Source organism: Castanea sativa, chromosome 1 (genome assembly GCF_040712315.1).
Source record: "Castanea sativa cultivar Marrone di Chiusa Pesio chromosome 1, ASM4071231v1".
NCBI lineage: Eukaryota > Viridiplantae > Streptophyta > Magnoliopsida > Fagales > Fagaceae > Castanea > Castanea sativa.
In genome coordinates, this window is record NC_134013.1 from 61036053 (window position 1) to 61058223 (window position 22171).

General features: G+C 34.3%; 3 protein-coding genes across 5 annotated transcripts; all 3 read right to left on the bottom strand.

Annotated features, from left to right (window-relative positions):
* Nucleotides 1–960: 960 nt before the first annotated feature.
* On the bottom strand, nt 961–2183 carry LOC142621167 (small ribosomal subunit protein eS27y-like). The gene is made up of 4 exons (XM_075794486.1): nt 2062–2183; nt 1747–1848; nt 1604–1632; nt 961–1305 (listed from the first exon to the last, which is right to left on the bottom strand). The coding sequence occupies exons 1-4, from the start codon at nt 2062–2064 to the stop codon at nt 1179–1181; spliced, it is 261 nt and encodes an 86-aa protein (XP_075650601.1). The 5' UTR covers nt 2065–2183; the 3' UTR covers nt 961–1178.
* A 3255-nt stretch (nt 2184–5438) lies between these two features.
* LOC142622406 (calcium-dependent mitochondrial ATP-magnesium/phosphate carrier protein 2-like) lies at nt 5439–9194 on the bottom strand. Of its 3 annotated transcripts, XM_075795868.1 has the most exons (5): nt 8905–9099; nt 8127–8762; nt 6297–7085; nt 6088–6181; nt 5439–5981 (listed from the first exon to the last, which is right to left on the bottom strand). In XM_075795868.1, the coding sequence occupies exons 2-5, from the start codon at nt 8524–8526 to the stop codon at nt 5789–5791; spliced, it is 1476 nt and encodes a 491-aa protein (XP_075651983.1). In that variant the 5' UTR covers nt 8527–8762; nt 8905–9099; the 3' UTR covers nt 5439–5788. The 3 variants fall into 3 exon arrangements, 2 of the variants coding, with proteins under 2 accessions (XP_075651983.1, XP_075651984.1); XM_075795869.1 differs by having other exon boundaries at nt 6088–6178; nt 8127–9194; XR_012841904.1 differs by having other exon boundaries at nt 5957–5981; nt 6088–6189; nt 8127–9194.
* A 5251-nt stretch (nt 9195–14445) lies between these two features.
* LOC142642416 (uncharacterized) lies at nt 14446–18028 on the bottom strand. The gene is made up of 5 exons (XM_075816768.1): nt 17430–18028; nt 17171–17323; nt 15761–16253; nt 15496–15609; nt 14446–15414 (listed from the first exon to the last, which is right to left on the bottom strand). Exons 1-5 carry the CDS (start codon nt 17847–17849, stop codon nt 14606–14608), a joined length of 1989 nt encoding a protein of 662 aa, XP_075672883.1. The 5' UTR covers nt 17850–18028; the 3' UTR covers nt 14446–14605.
* Between the last annotated feature and the right edge of the window lie 4143 nt (nt 18029–22171).

Consider the following 22171-nt stretch of genomic DNA (forward strand, 5'->3'; position numbering starts at 1 on the left):
AGACATCTGATGCACGAAACTAATGCTTCTCCGAGCAACTGATGAACTAAATTGATGACACTTTCTTCTCAAAAGGAAAAAAATAAATTGATTACACTATCTCCACATGTCCTCGAGGAACTATTTATCTTGGCAAAGATTAACCACATTGAGTGGCAGTGTCACATTGACACATCACCCATACATAGGGTAGAATTGAACAAAAATAATAGGGACCCATTAGCTTTAACCCCAACAACTAAAAACTCATGTTTTAGCTGACCACAACTGCGCTGCATAACTCCCTTCATCAGCAATTTGAATGACCTTTGTCATATGTATTCCTATAGCGATCGCAAAGAGCCAGATTTTTTCTGCATTTCCGACGAAAATACTAACATACAAATACCTATTGTATATAGGCAGAGTTTCTAATAAAACTAGCCACAACTGTGTCAACCATGTACCCCCAGACCTTGTGGTTTATCCTCAATCTTCAATCAAATCCCTCTAGGCCAGAAGAATCTCTTCGCAGATAAACATTCTCATATTTCTTACTACTATATGTCACTAATTAAAAACAATATAAATGGAATTATACTCTAACCTAAAAAATTTTAAGCCAGTGCATTTCAATTTCATGGGCATCCAATCACAACCTTTAACAAGGTCATTGACAATGACGTTCCAATGAAGAATCACTTGATTCTTGAATGCATCTGGATTGGATGACTAGAACCAGGTAAAATACAATGTAGAACTACATAATATGGTTCACCAATATAAACCAATGGCAGTACACCGGAGCTGCGAAAAGTAAGAGTAGAGAAGTAGATAGGATACCCAATTTCATTCTTGGGTCTCTTGACCACAAATCCCAGATTAGTATTTGCAAGTCAAAAATCTTCAAATGGTAATCACAAATATATCATTCAAGGATGTGAGTGTGAGACATGATGCAGAACAAATACAGCTCAAAACTGGTTAAAAATTATATCATCTTAAAACAAAACCATATCCAATACAGTTGGGAAAACCAAAAGAGCAACATAAACTAGAACTTCCAAAGTGCCAAGAGTACTAACAAAACAAATATATCATAAGCAAAACAAAATGATGCCCCAATTTCGATCCCAGAATAGCCAAATGAAACCATCCTAATGTCGTAATTGTGTAATGGGAAAACAGAGCAAAAGCCCTCAGTCACCCTTTTTCCTGAAAGAGCAGCCCTCGGTGAGGCGAGCACGTCCACCGGTTGGCTGGCATAACACAGTCTGGCAGTTACCGCATACCACCACAGTTTGGGAGTGGCTAAAAACAGTTGTGCTGCAATAAAACAAAATCAAAATCGCACAATTTAACAAACAAATCCACACCAAAATAACAAATTCCTAAGTTCAGGGAAATCTTTTAAAATTCCCAGGATTCCTAAAAGCTAATTCACATGTTGGATAAATAATTCCTAAAAGATTCATAGGAATAAACCAAACATGGGTACGTCACATTTCCGGAAATCTTAGCAGATTCCTAATCAAACTAATACAGGGAATCCTAAATTCCCAGGCATAACATTAATGCAAACAAACTATTAATCAAAAATAGGAAAAATAACAAAACTACTTACATGTTGAAACAGCCTTGGCATTTCACATCCTAAAACAAAAGCAGAAAAGGAAAAGAAAAAGAGAGACGGAGTCAGAGCCTAAGTAACTAGTTCAATAAAACTGCCACACATTAAAAAATATATATAAGACTCGGAATTAGTACCATGAAAAATGAGTTGGGTGACTGAACGAGACGCTTAAGCTTGTGCTTCCTTTTTTCGAGCTCCGCCGGAGGGTTCAGCAAATCAATATCGTTCTGAAGAACCTGATCTCCCAAAAAATTTCACGTTTTTAACAACAAAAACCCATTTCACTAAAACGAAAAACCAAGCTATTCCTATCATCTAGAACATAATAAAAAACAATATTAAAGTAAACAGAGAACAAAGTTTTTGGATCTGAAAAGTATAGAAAAGCAAGAAAAAAAAACAAATGAAGGTGTGGAAGATGATGAAGAAGAAGGGTTGAAGTGACTGACCATTTTGGAAGAAGCTTTGAGTAGAGAACTCGAGAAACAGCGGAAAGAGCCGTATTCACAGTATTGCTGCTGCGGATATGGCGAGCAAAGAGCAGAGAGGAGAAACCCTAATAAAGGGTTTGATATATATAAAGCCCAAATGGGTTTCTCTAAGCCGTCCGATTAGTCTCCCTTACATCTTGGCCCTTCACCTTCTTTTTGTATATAAAGTGTTGTCCACCCAAAACGGCGACGTATCTCTTCTGCCTGTCCACCTATAAGTAACCAAACACAACAAAATTTAAATAAAAAAAAAATTGAAATTGAAATTGTTAAATCGACTTTCGACATTAATATATTTTTGTCTAAATTTGACATATTTTTATTATTATGGTATTAGCGGGTAGGTGTTTTATTTATTTTTAAATTAGGAAAATATTTAGAATGTGGATCATGAATTATAGAAATTTTGTGATGAATAACCTAGTGTGAGAATAATCTACTCATTGAGATGAATATGATAGTTTCAACACTAATTTAATCTATAAATAGACATTTTAGATTAGTTTCTGTAAGTGCATAATTGTACTTGGACCTAAAAATATGTGTTGGGTTCAGGCCCAATGAGCCTTATGCAATAAGATTTGTAGAGTATGGATTTGAAATCTAGGGTCGGGATGTTGGAAATTTGATTAGCAGGCTAAAATGCCTCAATCTACACAAATGGTGAACGAATACAACAAAGAGAACTCCTCAGACGTAAGCCGAGGACTATTTGTGTGTGTGTATATATATATATATATATATATATATATATATATATATATATATATATATATATATATATATATATATATATATTTTCTTTCTATGTCAAAGTTTACAACTCTTAATTCCTATTTTTTTTCTCAGTAGAAAGTGTCGATCCCCTTCTCTTTTCTCTCTCGTTTCATTATATACTTCCCCTTCACTGGTTCATCCACATGTCATATAAATCTTCTTCCTGGATACTTGTCACATCCACCACCACCTTGAAGTCTTCAAACAGATAGCAGGGAGGTTGCATCCTACTGTTCAGTGGTCATTTCCTCATTAATGCGGCTAGGGAGGTAGATGCAGGGTCTTTAATGTGGTGGTAGCAGCCTTTTTCTTAGATATTTCTCTTAGATCCTCGCTTCTAGAGGGTGCTTGGATCACCTTCCTACCCATCAGTTTTTCCATAAGCTTGCCTTTAACCCGTTTAGCAAGTCTCGGGGTCATTGCCGGGCCTGTCCGAGAAGACATTCCTCCTCGGGCAACTCCTCGGACCTATACAGTGCAGACTGACTTGTGGGTCTAGAGACCTTAATCAAAAAACAAACTAATACATGTCAATAAAGCCCAAAACCCAAATGTTTATTCGGGAATTTTTACCCCCCACAGTTTCAAATAAAATAATTTAGTTTAAGACGTATATTTACTAATATGTCATGGTTTATGATTAATAATTGAAGTTTCCAATAATTTTAAACTTAACCCTAACAAATAAATAAATAGACCAAATGACTCAAGCTGAAAGGGAAAAAAATAATAATTTATTCACCTAGCTCAACCAATGCCATTTCATTTCAAGTTTGATAAGAAAAACTCTTTATAAAGCCCTCTCACTTATAATCCCCCTCTCCTTGTCACAACTTGAGGACTACTATCACAGATATAGCATGTAAGAACATACTTCTTATCGCATACAATGTTCAATTGTTGGATGCATATTAAAAAATATGTTAAATTGTTGGGCTTTTATACGTGTGTGTGTATATATCTATATAATTTTAAGTTATGTTAAATTGTTGGGCTATTATATATATAAAATTTGAATTTATATTGTGGTGCTCGAAACCAAAATGCTCCCTAATTTTTGGGTTAGGCTCTCAATTTATTTGTTTGGATGTGTATGGAGTTTCCTACAATGAAAAAACTTCCAAGAGCCAACCCATCAGCCCTAGGTGAAGGTTCTTAAGCCCACTCTCTCTGATTTACCCTTGTTTCCTATGTTTCTTGAGAAGGCCCAAGTAATATTGAACTAAACGCTCTGTTTGTTTCGCATCAAAATATTGTGTAAAAATAGTTTTTCATATTTTCAAGTGTTTGGTAGCATTATAAAAAATGAATCAAAGGAAAACTATTTTTTGTCAACATAAAAAGTATGACTTATTATTAGAAATTGTTTTTCACTTTTTTTTTTAAACACCTCTATCTCACAGTAAGCTAAATAAAGGAAGTTAAAATATTGTTTTTCAATTTATTTAAGGTTACTACCCAACATAGGAAAAATGGATAGTTTTATAGAAAACATTTTTTGAAGAATGACTAATTTTCTAGAAAACATTATTACCAAAACAAACAGAGCAGAAATCTTCCCTCCCTTTTTGGTCGTTTCTCCCTCTTCTTTTAGGTATCTCTCCCCCAAAAATGCCAATCCCCTTTCTCTCTAGCCCACTTTCCCTTTTATAATGCCCTCCTAATGGAGTCCCAATAATGATGTTTCATCCACTTTGTCATGTGAACCCCACCTCTATTCAAGATTCTTGATCAAGTGAGACATTTTGAGGATTCTCTTGAAACTCGCATCTAAAGGCTAATAAGTTGGGCCCGACTTGATGCTGGATCTCAATCTCATAACCATATGAAGGCTAATGGGTTGGGCCTTAACCTGATGTTGGGTCCCAACCTCCTAACTATACAAAGGCTAATGGACTATGCCCCAACCTAACGCTTGTACATATATCACCTACCATATAATAATTGTTATGCTGTTTATGATCATTATCAATTGAACTAACTGAAACTCACAATACGTGAATTCAAATTTATGCGGTAAAATCAATGCTTTGGGATAATAAAAAAATTAGATTTTTTGTTGTTTTTGTCCAAATGGAGAATAGGAAACCTTGTGAATTTACATTTACATTTTTATCAACCGTCATAGTCTTATCAACTTTCAACCAAATTAGAATCCCAATTTAGAGTTTTGCACTTTCTTGAAATAGCATATCAAAGTCACAATTACATGTACTTTTTTTTTACCCCATAGCATCTTCCCCAATAAATGGAATATTATTTCATACAATCAACCAACCACGATAAAATTCCCAATCTTCAATTGGGAAATAATTCTACCAATCAAATACATGATAAACCGAAATAAAATATTCAACACAAAAGTAAGTATTCAATACTTCGGCCTTCATGGTAAAATTCAAACACTTTTTTTATCAACCTGTTAGTAAATTAATAACCCAAATTACATAACTCCTGGAAAAGAAGAAACAATGCCTAGGAACTCCTGATGAATGGGAAAACAGTATATGAGCATGCTGCAGAAAGTTTGGGACAGATGAAGTCTTAACATACAAAAATTAATCAAATTCTGCAAGACAGTAATTTTGAATGAATTGAGCCACTAAAAAGAATTACAAAATCGGTTTTTTGGTGAATTGTGTCCCGTATATATCTGTATAACACAACAATATGTGCTAATGCATTCGAAGTTTGAGCCAATGACAAATAAATCTCACCCTTCAAGTTCAAGATACCTGATCCTAGCAACATTATTTGTGTTCTAACTCCAGTAATCGTTTGAATATATTAACTTAAGAGACCTTATTCTTGTCATCATCATCTTCATATTGGAACAATCCTCACCATTTGTCAACTCTACGGTCAGCGTGTCAAAAGCAAAAACCATTGAATGAAGCTGCATACTGCTTCATTCCAGATTCAGACTCTTTTTCATGCTCTCATAAACCATGTAAGTAATACTTGCGGAAGGAACTACTTTCAGCAGATTCGGGAATATTCCTTTGTAGAATCCCCTCAACCCTTCATGTTGAAAGGTTCTCCTAAATACATCAGCCATCCCCTTATAAGCAGTATCTGCATTAGATTGCCGAGCTTGCATTCTGGAAACCAGTAGCAAAATTAGCCTCATATTAGAGAGACTAAAATAAATAAAAGTTCACTCAAGACTAGATCAACAACCAAGAAAGTGATATAATTATAATTTACCTCGTCCTGACAACCTGCAATGGATAAACGCATGTTGCTCCAAGAGCCCCTGATATTGTTCCACATCCCAATTGCACAACAGGACCTGGTTCTACTGGAAAGCTAACAAAGTTCAATATACAACATAAAGGCAGGTCTGGAACAAAACACACACAATGGAAGAAAGGTTGATGAGAAGAAGATAGCTATTTAAGATATTAGGAACTTACCACCATCCTGAAGAATATACTTCTTGGACAAATCTTTCAAGGTTTCATATGCAGCAAGATCGATTCCAGCATAAGGGACAATCCCAAGAAGGGATGGAACAATGCCCCTATAGAATGCCCGGGGTCCCTCTTGTACCCATATATCCCTTGACAGTTTTTTAAGACTTGGAACTCTTCCACCTTCAAAAGAACATGTTTGTATTCGAGTTTTTACAAGATCCATTGGATAAATAGAAGCCTGTGCCACAGCACCAGCTAAACCACCAGCAAATAGGCGTCCGCTAGTGCCAATATCAGCCTTATTTTCTTCCCCTTTAAAATCCGCAACAAAACCTTTCAGTAATTCATACATGTAGAACCTGATGGCACTTTCAGGGGCCACCTTCATGACATTTAGCCCATTGCCTCGAAAGAATCCCAAGAAGCCACCTTCTCTCAATATCTCCCGTACAGCTGGCATAATGCGAGCCTGTGTTGTTTGTACTTGCAAAACAACCTTTAGACGATCAAGAGGAGCAGTAGCTGTACGGGATGTCGCTCCTGCTACTCCACCAGCAATAAGATATCTACTTGCATGGATATGCTTACTGATGCCCTCTGGGATTACAGTCTGTTCCCCAATATCAACAAGACATACCCTCTCTAAATACTGATAAATGTTCTCAATGGTTGCCTCATGAGGGTAGAGCAAAAGAAAATCTCTCCATTCTTCAAATGTAATAACCCCATTGTTATCCTTATCAACTCGCTCAACAAAACGTGCAAGTTCTTCATCATCAATTTCAATCCCTACAAAAGAGAGACTGGTGTGGCTTATAGAATGAAACAACATGTTAAAAAAAAACTCTAGCCTGACTACAATTTGATTTTAAGTGCACAAATATAAAAATATATATATTAACAGATAAAAAGGATGCTGAAATGATTGTACAAAACAAAATGCAACCAATATGGATTACAGATCTGTCACTCAAGCTTTAAGCATTTAATGTTAGGACCATGAGGGGAGAGGGGGAGGAGAGGAAGGAAATTTATGCAGTTTTCCAGAAGATTTCAGAATATAAAAATGAGTTGGAATGGAAGACAAACATGATACAGCCACTTTGTTCATAATGAATTCAAATAACTGCACGTGTGCACCTATAAAGAAGGTAATTTGTCAGTCATTTGGATATTTTTCTAGGAAAAAGATTCAATAAATTAAAAGCAATCCAGTCCTTGTTATTCACCAAGAAAGGATATTATTACTAACATGAAAATACTTTAATTCCTTATTACACACCAATAGTTTTTTTTTTAATAAGTACGGACCAATAGGTCTCTACAGTCTACATGTAATCATGAAGAGGAGCAGTTTTCTCGTATTCCATGTGCATTTTTCACTTATCAATACATTTGTACAAAACTATTGTTCAAGGATATGAATGTGTGTTCAAATTATGGTTCCCAAACAAATTTTACCACAATTGCCAATGAGCTCTAGCTTAACTAGCACCTCCTCCTCCCCTTATAAGTTCTAGGTAGAAGGTGAGGTCATGGGTTCAAGACCTATTGAGTGCACGTGTAACTTACCAATCAATAAATAATTGCTTGAAAGTTAAAGAGGTCTTAATGGAGATGGTGGTTATGCAAACTTGAGACTGCAGAACAGACCTGTAGGCATGCCCCTAAACTGCCTAAAAAGAAGTAGGTGAACTAAATCTCCATTCGCAATGCCCAATAACCCTTATTAAAATGGTAACATTGTTGTATGCATGAACAAAATTACTTCACAAATCAACAGAAGCAGAAAAAGACCATTCGGTAAAAATAATTGGAGCAAGGATTTACCTGCCCTAAAAAGTGCATCCAAGAGCTCTTCGGGCGTAATGCAACCATTATGTTCAACATCAATGGCTTGAAATATAAGGTAAAGCTCGAGCTCCTTATCGTCCATGTACCGCTTAAACTCTTGGTAATCAACACGCCCATCTTTATTGGAGTCGCACACGTTTAACAAATCCTTAGCATACTTATACTCGGCGGGTATTTGGAGAGCAGAAAGGCCAGTCTCAATCAGGGTATAGTCCAAATAGCCAGCATTGGTAGTGTCAAAGAAATTAAAGAGACTTCTGATTCTCATATCCCTCTCTTCCTTAGTCTCTCTCAGTGCCAACAACACATGATCCATCGAAACCGGCCCCGGTTTCTTAACAGGATTGCAGCACTCTTTGATTGGCTTTGTTCCCATTCTACACAACCTAACATAACACACACTTAATCACTCACACACAAACCCCCCCCAAACAAAAATGACCCTTTTGATTTTTATGATTCTTAGACCTTTGTAAATGCACTAACACATCAGATACAGCAGACCCAAATGGATTATGGGTCTAATCACAACCTTAGATTCAGCTCACTTTTTTTTTTTTTTTGCAGAGCACTAAAGATTGAAGTAACTATAAATTCTGAAGGCGATCGAATCTGATTATATATATAGTATACGATGAAAAATAAAGAGGGAAAAAATACTTAAGGTTAGGAGGGTTGTGTGAGTGAAATTCAACACGGAAAAGGACTGGAACAAAAAAGCAAATGTGAAAAGAAGGAAAAGAAATGGGTTTACCGTGGAAACGAAGACGAAGAAGATTCAAGGAAGAAATACCCACGTGCGACTCCACTTTGAATTGGTCATTTTCACCGGCTATGGAGGAAATCGCCGGCGAGAGAATGAGAATGAGAGCGAGAGAGAGAGAGAGAGATTTTTTCTATTTTTCTTTGTTGCTTTTTTTTTTTTTTTGGGTTTTTGGGAAAAATAGTAATAATAATAAAAATGTGATTAATAATAATATATGTGATCAATCGGACAATGTGAGACAGAAAAGGAAGGGTTGAAGGAGAGGATATATAAATATCATAATATACTTTTTTCTTTCTTACATTTTGATTTTTTTTTTTTTATATAAATATATTTTCCATTTTTGAATAAAATTTGAAATTTGCAGAAATAAATTTGGTACGCATATTCTTTTTTATGTCCGTAGTAGCGTGAGTTTTGCGTCCACGTTGCAACCCATTAGGTAAAAGATTCGATTAGACTTCAAATTTTAATTGCGGGTTGACTAGGACTCCAGTTCATTTTAGGGTTTAGGCCCTGCGTAACAGCCCAGCCCATTGGAATTCTCTCACCTACTTCACCCCAACTGGGAAAATTGATATTAACTTTCATGGTTTAGTTATTAGTATTCGTATTTTCAAATGAGATATTCAAGTTTCAAATCTCACTTTACTTATCTATCGAATTATTAAATAAAATAAAAGTGAAGTTAGGTTTTGGGGGTTTCTATATTGATTTACTACTTGCTCGAAAATACACATATAATTTACTAGATACTTGCATAATGGTTTAAAATGGTCATTTTTAACTTCAAAATGGTTGATTTAGTGGTTTCTACTTTCTAGACCTTGTGTGATCATGAGATCTTGAATTCAAGTCTTATATCCAACACCTTATGTTACACTCTCAAAAGATTCTCCATTGTAAGAGCATTTACATCTATTTGTGTATAATAGGAAAAATGTGTAAAATTTACATAGTTTTGCTTTAAAATTATCCATGTCAATTCGTGTATAATTGTGTAAATTTACAAATTTGCTATAGTACTGTATAAATTTACGCTGACACTATTTATTTTGTATTTAGTTGTTTATTTTTTTTCTTTACGTATCTCGAGGATATAGGAAGAGAGTAGACGATGATTGTTGTGTATGAAAAAAGAAAAAAACTATTTTAAAAATCAAGAAAATTTGATATTTTTAATAAAATGTAGTGTAAAATAGATAATCCGATGTGAGGTGTTTAGAAAAGTATGTAAAAAAAAAAAGTTCTTATCCTGAAATAGACAAAAAAATTTGTACAAACTGATGCAAATGGTCTAATAATTCAATACATGGAACTCAGAGTTAATAACATGCTCTAACAACTCTAAATATCCGCCATATATATAATTATATATAACAGCCCTAAATATCCGCCGTATATATAATTATATATACACGCACACTTTTAAAATGCAATTTTTCTAGAATTTCTAGAATCCCCGCCCCTTTTTTTTTTAAATGCAAATTTTCTAGAATTTCTAGAATTCCACTTTTTTTTTTTTTTTAAAAAATTGCAAATTTTCTAGAATTTTTAAAATCCCACTTTTTTTTTCTTTTTTTTTTCAAGTACAACTATTGAAAACACCCCATCCACTCGCAAGAAACTGTAAGTGCATGACTCAGGAGTTGATTCAGTAGTACAATGACATGGCCTTTTCATTTTTCTCTTCCTGGTCATCATGTAAAAGAGAAACTTGAAATTGAATACTTCCAATATCACAGTTTTATAACCACTGTTTGAAGCCCACCAATTGGGCAAGTGGACTGAGTACAACCTTCTCAGCTTTTTAACGGGCTATATAAGAAAAAGAAGAATCCTAGTCATTGCTTGGTACGTAGGTCTATTACTATAGGGTTTGCGTAATGGAGAGGCTAAATGGAAACAACTTTATACAATCTTTGTGTTCAAACAAGACCAAATTTACAGTTCGGAGAATGGTATACAATACAAGTGTGTATCAAGGGTCATTCAGAAAAAAATATTTCTTCATGACCAAAGTTTCAGTTTCCATTTACCAAGCAGTCCAAGCCTTTCAAAGAGTTGGCAAAGCATTTCTACTTTGAACGAGAAATAGGGGAATAATGGACTAAGGGGACACATAAATCTACACTATTAAACTGCATAATCACGTTGTATTTTAATTGAAACGGTTAATATACACTATTACACTGGCATAATCACAGGTGCCGAAGCTTAATCTAAGGATGCCTTAGCTGCATTTTGCTTTTGCTCCCTTTGCTGATGAAGTTTTGTTGCTTCTTTTAATTTGCTTCCTGAGATGCAGCCTGCAAACTCTTTTGGGACTCCCAACATATTTCAAGAAACCTCACCTACATAATTCCCTAGTGTTTTTTTTTTCTTCGTTGGTGCTAACTCTAAGCAAGCCTAGTTGTCAATTCCTATGTCATCGATCTTTATTTTCCTGTTCTTTAATTATAGCGTTGAATTGTTCTGGTTTATCCAGTGTCACATCTCCATGCTTGATGTTGTTGTGCTGCCTTCTAAACAAAGGGGGAGGACTCTTGAGGATTGACAAATTCCAAGAAACATCCCCTCAAAGCCTTCGCGTCACAACAAGATATTTGTGAAGATGGCCTGTCAAATTCACGATTAGATATATCAAGGAACAAATATGGGATCAAAATAAGGGAAAATATCTGCCAAAACATCAAAAGAAAGGCAGAGGTGGAAGAAATGATAAAAATCGAGGAGGGAAAGCAAGCTGGCCCAACCAACCCAAAATATAAAGACCTAAAATTACAGATAAAATCTATCATTGAAAAAAAAAAAAAAAAAAAAAAAGATCGAAAGAAAGAAATATTCACACAAAATTGACACAATAACACAAGAAAACCTGCAGTATAAGCGACTCCAGCAGCAATAATCTGCCTCCAAAACTCTGCCCGTTGGCAATGAATCTCAGCCTGAGAATGAGATGTCAGCAGTTGATTCTTCATAAAGGGATTTGAAGAGGCTTCAACATTTGAATGGTAATATAGCTTCCACTATCTCAACAATTATTCATTTTGAAGTAACTGAATTAAAGCAACCCTGTCGCTTGCCTTCTCTTGCTCTGGAGTATACATTTGTTTTGAATGTGTTCAAGATCTTCGGGAACTGAAACATCTGGAATTAATTAATCTTCCTTAAGTATAATACATGAAAGTTCTGACCATTATTTTTTAAACCTGTAGAAAGAAAAATTCAAAAGGAAAAAAGCACATAATTTTTAACTATCTTACTTTAGAGTTGCTAAACAAAGCAAAGAAAATTAATGAAAGCTCTCCAAATATTATGGGCTTCAGCAAGCATAAGAAACTCTATAGCTTGTCTTGCAGGATCATCAATTTCTATTCTAAACAAATTAAAATCTATTTATACTAGCCAAAAGAGTACCCCATTCTCAGTCATATCATAGAATTCTATGACACTATTTGTTGCTGCTGCTCTCAGAAACTTATTTTCACAAAAGTAGGTCTAAGGGCTCTGTTCTTATATAATTTTGTTCCATCTAGGCGACAAGAAGTACCCATTTTCTAAAATTAGGAAAAAGGACGTAAGGATGTCTTAAAGTTTTAAGCAATATTTGAAATTAATACTTGATCCCCCGTCACCCCCAAAAGTAATTAAAAAAGGCACTTGAGATTGATAACAGTAAGTTAAAATTACAGTTGAACTTACTATCATGTATAAGACCTCAGTCAAGAAAGGGGGGGGGGGGGGGGGAAATAATATATATAGATATATATATATATATATATATATATATATATATATATATATATATTAGTCAATGTATAAGACCTCAGTGCCCAAAGGAGGGTAGGCATTAGATCGTAATATTAGAGATATCAATGTTCAATCCCATTATATTATTAGTCAAAATTCATTGTATTATCCTAATCCAAGTTCATCGTAGCCATTTGGGTCATTCTGCTATAGACATCTGCCTTTAAGACTGAACTTAATCGCTTATGCTTTTTCTCTCTCGTTTTCTCTTACTTCTTCCTAATATTTTCTTATTTTAACATTGTATCATAGCTATATGGCTGGTTTTTTCTAACACTAGAAAGTCTGAAACCAACATTTACTTCTAGGGAATTTATTCTGCTGTTTTTAGATTCCCTTTCTTCTTGTACATAGTTTTTTGTTTTTTTGTTTTTCGCTGTTGCTTGTACATATCTTCTTTGCCTACTTCATTTCTTTGATGGAGTAGTTTTCTAAGACAGCCTTTCTTACCTATCAAAAAAAAAAAAATATTCTCTCTGTTCTTAGCACATTTGTCCAACTGCACCACACCAAAAGCTTCTTCTAATGCCAAATAAACTATTTTCCCAGTTTATTGATTTCCAACAAGGTTATTCAAGTGAATCAAATACCATACTCTATCAAATTTTACTAGAAAGGCAAGCAAATTTACATACAGGGACTTCATGCACATTCAAAATCTTAAAACAGAAAAGAATAAGCGCCATGGCTAACACAACATGCAGAATGACTGTGAAAGGTTGGCATGTTCCCATGGCTACCTTTGACTTTCGCACGCTCAGATTGTTCCCACTAAATTTCCTAAATAGTGGCAACTCCTTGTATGCACTGCTGATTGGTTCCCTCACACAGCTTGAACAAAGTGTTTGCAGGAACGGCAGAAGAAATGAGTTTTCTTTGAGGTTTTAGAACTGGGGATGGAAGCAAACTCAACTGGAGTATATTATGGCCTAAGGTATACTCATATTCATTGATACACTCCTTAGTTCTGAAGAAATCCAAGAATCATACTGCAGTAAGAAATCAAAGTTTTCAAAGAAAAAAAGAGCAAAATATGTAAAGATGAAGCTGAAGTACCGTTACAGGTTCTAAACAAGATACGGATGGATCAGACAGTCTCATTACTTTTCTGAGCTTGAAGTTTCTGTTTGGTTGCTCAGAAGTACTGTGGAAAAGAAAAGCAGTTACAGATTCTAAACAACCTCATGCTTGATGTTGTTCTGGTTTCTCAAATGGTCAGCAGAACTCACCATGCTAATTATTTGTATTACGCTCAGTTGAACAGAGCCAAACATTTCCTCAAATCCCAATGTAAAATCTAAGTTCTTTTTTTTTTTTTTTGATGTCTTTTGACATTTTCTTAGCAACCAAACATATCATAAATGAACGACTGACTGACAAAAATAAAAACAATTAAGCATTTTCTCTCTATTCAATATATCTATATAAGAAAAAGATGAATCAACGACTGACTGACAAAAATAAAAACAATTAAGCATTTTCTCTCTATTCAATATATCTTTATAAGAAAAAGATGAATCCTGTCAGTAACGACCCTTCATCACTGCTTGATACGTAGGTATATTACTGTAGTGTTGAGTAATGCAAGGGCTAATGGAAACAACCATATACAATCATTATGTTCAAAGTTCAAACAAGACCAAAAGCATAGGTCAGAGAATGGTTTGCATGCGTGTATAAGCGAGTAATTTAGAACAAATTCTTTCATGAGCTATATTCAGTTACCAAGCTTGCAAAAAGTTGGTTAGCATTTCTACTTTGAAAGAGAAAAGGGGGAAAGGATTAAGGAGACACATCAATCTACACTATCATACAGCATAATCTACATATATAAACACCATTGTTGTATTTTACATTGAGAATGGTCAATATACAATCACTGCCGAAGCTTAATTCTTGCCATCTCTAAGGCTGCCTTAGCTGCATTACGCTTTTGCTCCCTTTGATGACAAATTTTTGTTGCCTCTTCTGCTTCCTGAGATGCAGTCTGCAAACTCTTTTGAGACTCCAGCATATCCCTAGAAACCTCACCTACACGAGTCTCTAGCTCCTTAGTCTCAGCCTCACAACTGGACAACTGATTCTCAATTCGAAGAAGCAACTCTTTGACACAGGAAACCTCTTCACGAAGTGAGTGAAGACGCTGATTGGAGTCTGTATATGCAGTCATTATTTCGTCATGGATGTGAGAAATATCATCATACCTTACTTTCTCACTATGTAGCCGCTCCATCAAATCTTGAAAAGAATGTTCGTTGTTGATAGACTGCTCTATATCAGCAAATGATGATGCACAGGCAATGAACTCCTTCACACACTCATGAAAAGGTGTATAATTAACTAATAGACGATCCAAAACAATAAAAGTAGATTCCGCCACCTGTGTCATGGACTCGTGTTCAAGCGGATTCATTGATTCAAGATGGGTAAGAAGCTGATTTTGAACATGCAACACTGTCTGCTCAAGCACGTCCATGTTTAAAGTTGTTACGCTGCCTTTTAGCAAAGCAGGACTCTTGGGGATTGACAATTCACTTGAAGACTGAACGTCACAACAAGATATTTGTGATGATGTCTCATCAAATTCAACAATTGAAGGGCTATGATGCAGGTCAGCAGATCCTTCACAATTAGACACATCTTTATCTCGAGGAACAAATATGGGATCAAAATTAGGGAAAACACCTGCCAAGAATATGAATTGGAGTCATAACCAAAGATGAAAGAGGGAAAAAAACCTAATAATGGAATGTAATCTGTATTTACAGCAAAAGAAAGGCCGAGGTGGAAGAACAAATAAACATCGAGGAGGAGGGAAAGCAAGCCGGCCCAACCAACCCAGAATATGAAGTCCTAAAATTTGACTTATACAATCTGTCACTGAAAGAAAAAAAAATATTAACACATAATTGACAAGGGTGCGCAGCAAGTTAGCAAGAATAAAGCAAGAGAAACATAAACTATAAAGAAATGGCGGGGGGGGAGAGTAATTGTAGGATACATAGCAAATGTGTACATACGCAAGAATTACCTTCAGTAGAAGTGTCTCCAGCAGCAGCAATTTGCCTCCAGAACTCAGCCTGCTGGCAATGAATCTCAGCCTGAGATGTCAGATGGGTAATTAAAAGTGATTTCTTCATAATGGAACCCAACTCAACCCCCAGCATAACTAGGTCTTGGAGATTTGAAGAGTCCTCAACTCGTGATGGATCAATATACTTTGTAGACGTTAAATTCTCTGAAGTCTCATCATGTTCACTCCTCTCTATGACAGGCTCTTGATCTTTCTCAAAATGTTCATGTACAGCCACAGAAGTTGGGAGATGTTGAGGATTTTCCATCTCTAGTGAATCAAACTTCCTCTTTAAATGCTTAATACTCAAACCACCCATTTTAATGGCTAACTGATGGCTTCTTGAAGTAGAATCTGCAGATATGTCATGTTTACTTTCATCTACAAGATCATTAATTGTGGTAATTTCTTGAGTATCCTCCCATTGAAGGAAACGACAAGCTCCTTGTCCCTGTTTCAAAGCCACAATCCATTAATCAGATATCAACTAGTATGTGAAAGAATGGCAAATCTGTGATTTTAAAATGCTCCATAAGGAGGATACACAAAATGAACAGAGGCTGCTCTCCTAAAATGCTGCCAGCTATATCTTTTCAAGTTTCTTGGTTTACTTTTATCTGTATTGGTTTAAGGACAAGGTGCTGTATGGGTAGTTGGAACTGAGCAAGACCCACTTACAGATGGATGTTTGGTACATTATATTTAATAATATTAACGCCAACAATGAAATAAGCAAAGGACCATACAATATAAATGCATCTTGGATACTGAGAAAATTTATATCACAAAACATCACTACATGCCCAATCACCCAGCTCATATGAATTTGCATTACATGCCTCAACTTGTTGGTGAATCAACGGTAGTGATTGTTAAATGGAAAATCCAACTGTGAGTTCAACAAGTATATACTTTTCTTCTATACATGTTAATAAGTCACACTCGATCAGGTATTGCAAGAAGGATTAATCATGCCAACAAAAGCAGATACTAAACCGCAGAGTGCTAGGCCAGTAGTTCTTAAGTTAATGAAATACAATGAAATGGTTCAATTAACCTAAGCAATTGATATTCCATGAAAAGTACCAAATTACCAATCAGAAACAAAGACCATCAATGAAACCAGGTTTATGTACCCATGTTTTCATAGCAATACAACCCAAATTTAGTGACTTTTACTGAAGCTGGTGAACTTACTCAATGGTTCTATATCTATCACAAATGGAAAAAGAGTTAATACAATCAAAATCAACATTAGGTACAAAAACGAAAACAAATTTGTGCATGCCATATATATCAAGAAGCCAGAAATTATAGCGGCAATAAACTAGATTATCTACAAGAAATATTGAATGAGGGCAGGTACACCTTGGGGACTCTGCAGACAAAATAGCCTCGACCCGCATTGGGACCACTTGTCATCATATCCCATGCACAAGGCCCAGCTCGACAAAAACACGTTTTGACTTCACCATTTGTTTTGACCTCGTCACACCACTTAAAGAACTTACATTTAGTACCCTGTTAAAAACGTGACAAACAAAAAGAACATTAAAAGAAATCGAAACCCAAGAGTACCCAGATCAAAAAAAGTATCGAAATTGATGATTGCATATGATGTTCTGACATTAACACCACGGCAAGTGTAGAACTTCCTGCCGGGGTTCTTGTCGGTTTGAGCAACCCGAACGAGACAGGACCGGCCACAACGGCAGCGAAGGAGGGGGAGATCAAGAGTGCTGGTGGGGCTGGAAGTGGAAGTGGACGGCTCAGATTTGCTGGGTGGGGTTTTGAAGGGACAATATATAGCCCAGTGACCTTGCTGATGGCAGCGGAAGCATGTGTCTCCTTGCATTCTCTGTGCAAGTGAAAGGCTTTGTTGGTGTTGTTGATGCTGATGCTGAGGCTGAGGGGTCACAGACACACTCCCATGGCTAAGGAATTGGTGTTGCTGATACTGAGAGTGATAATGGGGTAATAATGGAGGAGTAGTAGCAGCAGCAGCAGCAACAGAGCTTGAACCATGGAACTCGGTTTCAGACATCATGAATTTTTTTAATTTCGATTCTGAGAAAACGAAATGAATATGAAAAGAAGGTTGAAAGCAGGAGGCAGAGCTCACTCGTCAGCTTATTACCAGTGTCTTTTTTTCTCTCTCTCTTTTAACCAGATGAATCGGCCACGGTCCGGTCCAAATGTAACACAGTAAGTAAATATTTTAGCAAAAAGGGCAAAAAGAACTAGAATAATTTATTTTTTTTTTTTTAATAAATGAGATGTTGGAGTTTTTGACTAAATATTATAGGGAAGAAAAAAAAAAAGTTTATTTGTGATATAGGAAGTGTTGGAAATTATTTGGAAAAATGAGGAAAGAAACAAATTTCGGTAACACGATAAAATTTTAACAAAAAGTATGAGAGAGGAGAGAGAAATAATGTGATGGTTGGTGTGAGAAAAAATTTAAATTTTGATAATGAGGTTATTAAAATTCCTATCACTAAAAATCAGCTATCCAAATGAAGTGCCTGAAGGAGAGGAGTGCTCGAAAGGAAAAAAGTAATTGTGGCAACCAAGTTGCCAAAATTGTAGGGGAGTGAGGAGAGAGAAAAAAGGAACGGTGGCAACTAAGTTGCCAAAAATGTGAGAAAAAAAAAAAAGAATTATGACAACCAAGTTGATGAAATTGTAAGGGATGAGAGAGAAAAATTTAATAGGAATTTTGGCATGCTAAAAATGGAGGGGAAAAAAAAAGAATTATAGCAATGGAGTTGCCAAAAATTAGAGGAGTCAATTACCTCTTCCTGAATCTTGATTCTTATTCTCCAAAGACTTAAGTACATAGAATATATTTTTTATTCATTCCTAATAAAACCCACTGATATCACACACATAGAATCTATGTCATGTATAGATTCTTTTTTGTCTTTTTATTTCTCCTCCTTGTTATAAAAGGCAGCATTTGCTTTTGCATCTCCTTATAGAAAGTATTAACATTTTTTGTATTGTTTCACATATTTCCGATTGTTCGTTGCTTTATTACTCTTCTACTTTACTCTAGTGTGCACAACTAAGGATTGTAAATTTTGGGTTAATGTTAATTTTTTGCTTTGCTTATTAACTTACAGCTCTAAACATTAATAGTTTATTATTATTGTATAAATATATGCTTTGTAAATATTAGAAGTTAATACATTGTAAAATATTATGTATTGTTGTATTAGAGTTAATATTGTTTTTATGACTATGATTATGACTATAATAATGATTATTGTTGTTGTTGTTGTTATTATCATTTGAATTTTAGATTAATGAATTCTTTATGGTTAGGACTACAAGCATTTTAAGTTATATTTGAAATTTACCATAATAAATTGTAATAGTCACCATATATGAATTTGATTATTTGTAGTTGATAACATATAATCAGCGTATGACTTAAGGTGCTTCTCAAAAAAAAAAAAAAAAAGCTATGCTTTAGGCTAGGAATTGTCTATTTTGAAATTCAAATATTTTTCACTCATTACAAAATATTGCCTTGTATAGCAAATCTCAAGTATCTTGTTGATATCATTATAAATACAATATCTTGAACTCTTTTAAGGGTCAAACTGATTCACATAAACTTTTCATTATTGTTGTTATTTTGTGTTTATTTATTATTATTTTTTTTTTTTTGCAAGTACCACTCTACAATTCTCACTCTTTCGGTTGGTATCACAATTGTGGTAAGTATCTCAACTCTCTAACTAAATTTATATGTGATTTGTTAATTTTGAAATTATTTAATATTTTTATTGTTATTATTATTATATGACCACAAAAATTGTAATAACTGTATTATTGTAATCTTTTTATAATCATTTTTACTTTGTTATTATCAATTGTTACATCTATTACTTGGACAAAATATATTGCACAATATGTTTATTGGTTTATAATAAAGATATGTATGGGTATTATTATTATTATTATTATTATTATTATTATTATTATTATTATTATTATTATTATTTAGTATAATAAATCGTATATTTGTGATTCTTTTGATTTCATTAAAATTTAGTTGGTATAAAAATGTATTAAGTTTCTTGAATCTTTACGATTTAGGGTGGTTATAGGTTGGGAAATAAAAATTAATTATATGCTTTATAAATATTATACGCTAATATATTGTAAATATTATAAATGGTTATATTATAGTTAATACTAATAATTGTGTATATGATTATTTTTGCTAAAACTATTATTATTAAAAAATTTGACTTCCTAAATCCTTTATTTGAGTTTCTTTCAATTTCATTATGAACTACAAGCATTGTAAGTTATATTTAATGTTTAGAATAAAAAACTGTAGTAGTCACTATATACTAATTTTATTATAGTTCTTTTGTTTTTATTTAAGATTATATTTTTTAGAAGATATTTATGATTATTTGATTGTGTATTTTCGTTCTTTATTTCTTCATTCTATAATTCCTACATTCCTTCACTTCGTATCGCGATTGTAGTAAACTTTTCAACTCCCTAATTTAATTGGAAATTATTTTCTTAGTTTGTAATTTTTTTATATACATTGTTTGTAAAAAATATATCTTCAGATATTGTAATTTTTTAATCTTAGTGTTTATATATTAAAGATATTGTGAAAACACGTCTTCACTTACACTATACTTTATATTGTTTGTGTATGAATATAAGGATAGGATAATTAGGGTTGATTCCATTCCATTTATGAGTATGAGTATGATTATGATTAATTTCTTATAGTCTATTTAATTTAGGGTTGACCAAGATCTTAATAGTACTTTATTGTCAATTCATTAATATCATATTCTTCTTCAAAAAAAATTCATTAATATCATAAAGGTTATCTTAGTCCAAAAAAGAAGAAGGTTAATTTAGTTTGATTTATAGACAATTTCCTACTAATATAGAGGTAATGGATGTTGCATGGTTCAACTCATTGTAGCATTTAATGTAGGATATATTCGAAATGAAGCAGGGGTCGTTCGATCCTTCTCTGCTAACCCAACAACAATATCACATCTCTAATGATGCAATGGAAGGTAATGTATGTTGTGAGATCAAAATTTATTAATGTCCTAATACTATCTACAATTATTCAATTTACATGAAAATAAATTCAACATTACCAATATAACATTGTACATTTTTTTAAAAATTTCAGGTTTCCACCTTATAAGTGCGACTCCAACCATTTGCACCCCCCACCCCCCGGCAGTTAGGCGAGTGTATTGCCTCATATTTGCATTAATGTAAATTATACCGTGTCATCCGTCTACCACATATAGATCTTGGCTAGGGTCTTATCACTTCTATAGTAGAGCGGTGGTGATCTGAAACTCATATATTTCACCTACCTACTTGTGAAATGTCAATCACTCTATATGATATAGCAATCATTATAGGATTGCCTATTGATGGCAATGCAGTGTGCGGGCCCACTAATTTGGACTGGGGAATAGTTTGTTAAAATTTACTTGAAGTTAGACCACCTGCAACAACATTGGACTATGGTGGCATTAAAATAACCTAGGTAAGGAATACATTCTCAAACCTACCAGAGGGTGCCAATATTGTAACAATCCAACAGTATGCTAGGGCATACATGTTCTAGGTTTTGACTTTACTATTTGGAAATAAGAGTAAAGTTATCCAGCTGTTAGCGGACTTTGGTGTAGCTGAGGTAGTGCCACACTTGCTTTCCTTTATAAAGAGTTGTGTATTACTGCTATTAGAAAAAGCACAGAGGTTTCAAGACTTGTTTTCATATTACAATTATGGGCTTGGGAGCATCTTTTATATCTGACCCCAATTCCAATAAATCCAACGAATTTAAATGGTGACAACACATATGGTTGCAAATATAATATTTACTTTCTATTTCTATACAAAATTGTATATTATAGTATTTATCCTTGATACTTCCAAACCCTAAAATTAGTGGCAATCATTAATTGTGTATAGGTGGGCGACCAAGAGAACTTTTACTCACACACCAATGCATGTTCTACATGCGTACCGTTCTAATCACAACACACATCATAATCAACAGGTAATATATGTTGTCACAATACATCAATGGTTGGTTTACTAGTTATATTATATTCTTGATTGATTATAACATAGTTATTATAATTGGAATTGTAGGTTGTTTGGACACCGTACGATAATTGTTTGCATCCCTGGTGTCTTGTAGAAAAACATATATGGACTACAACAGCGCTTTTGCTTTGCTTCCAAATTGTGGAGTATTACCATCCAGAAAGAGTCATGCGACAGTTTAGGTTGCTACAAAGATGTCCAAAGTGGCCTACTAATAATTTCGATAAATCTGTGCATTGTGTA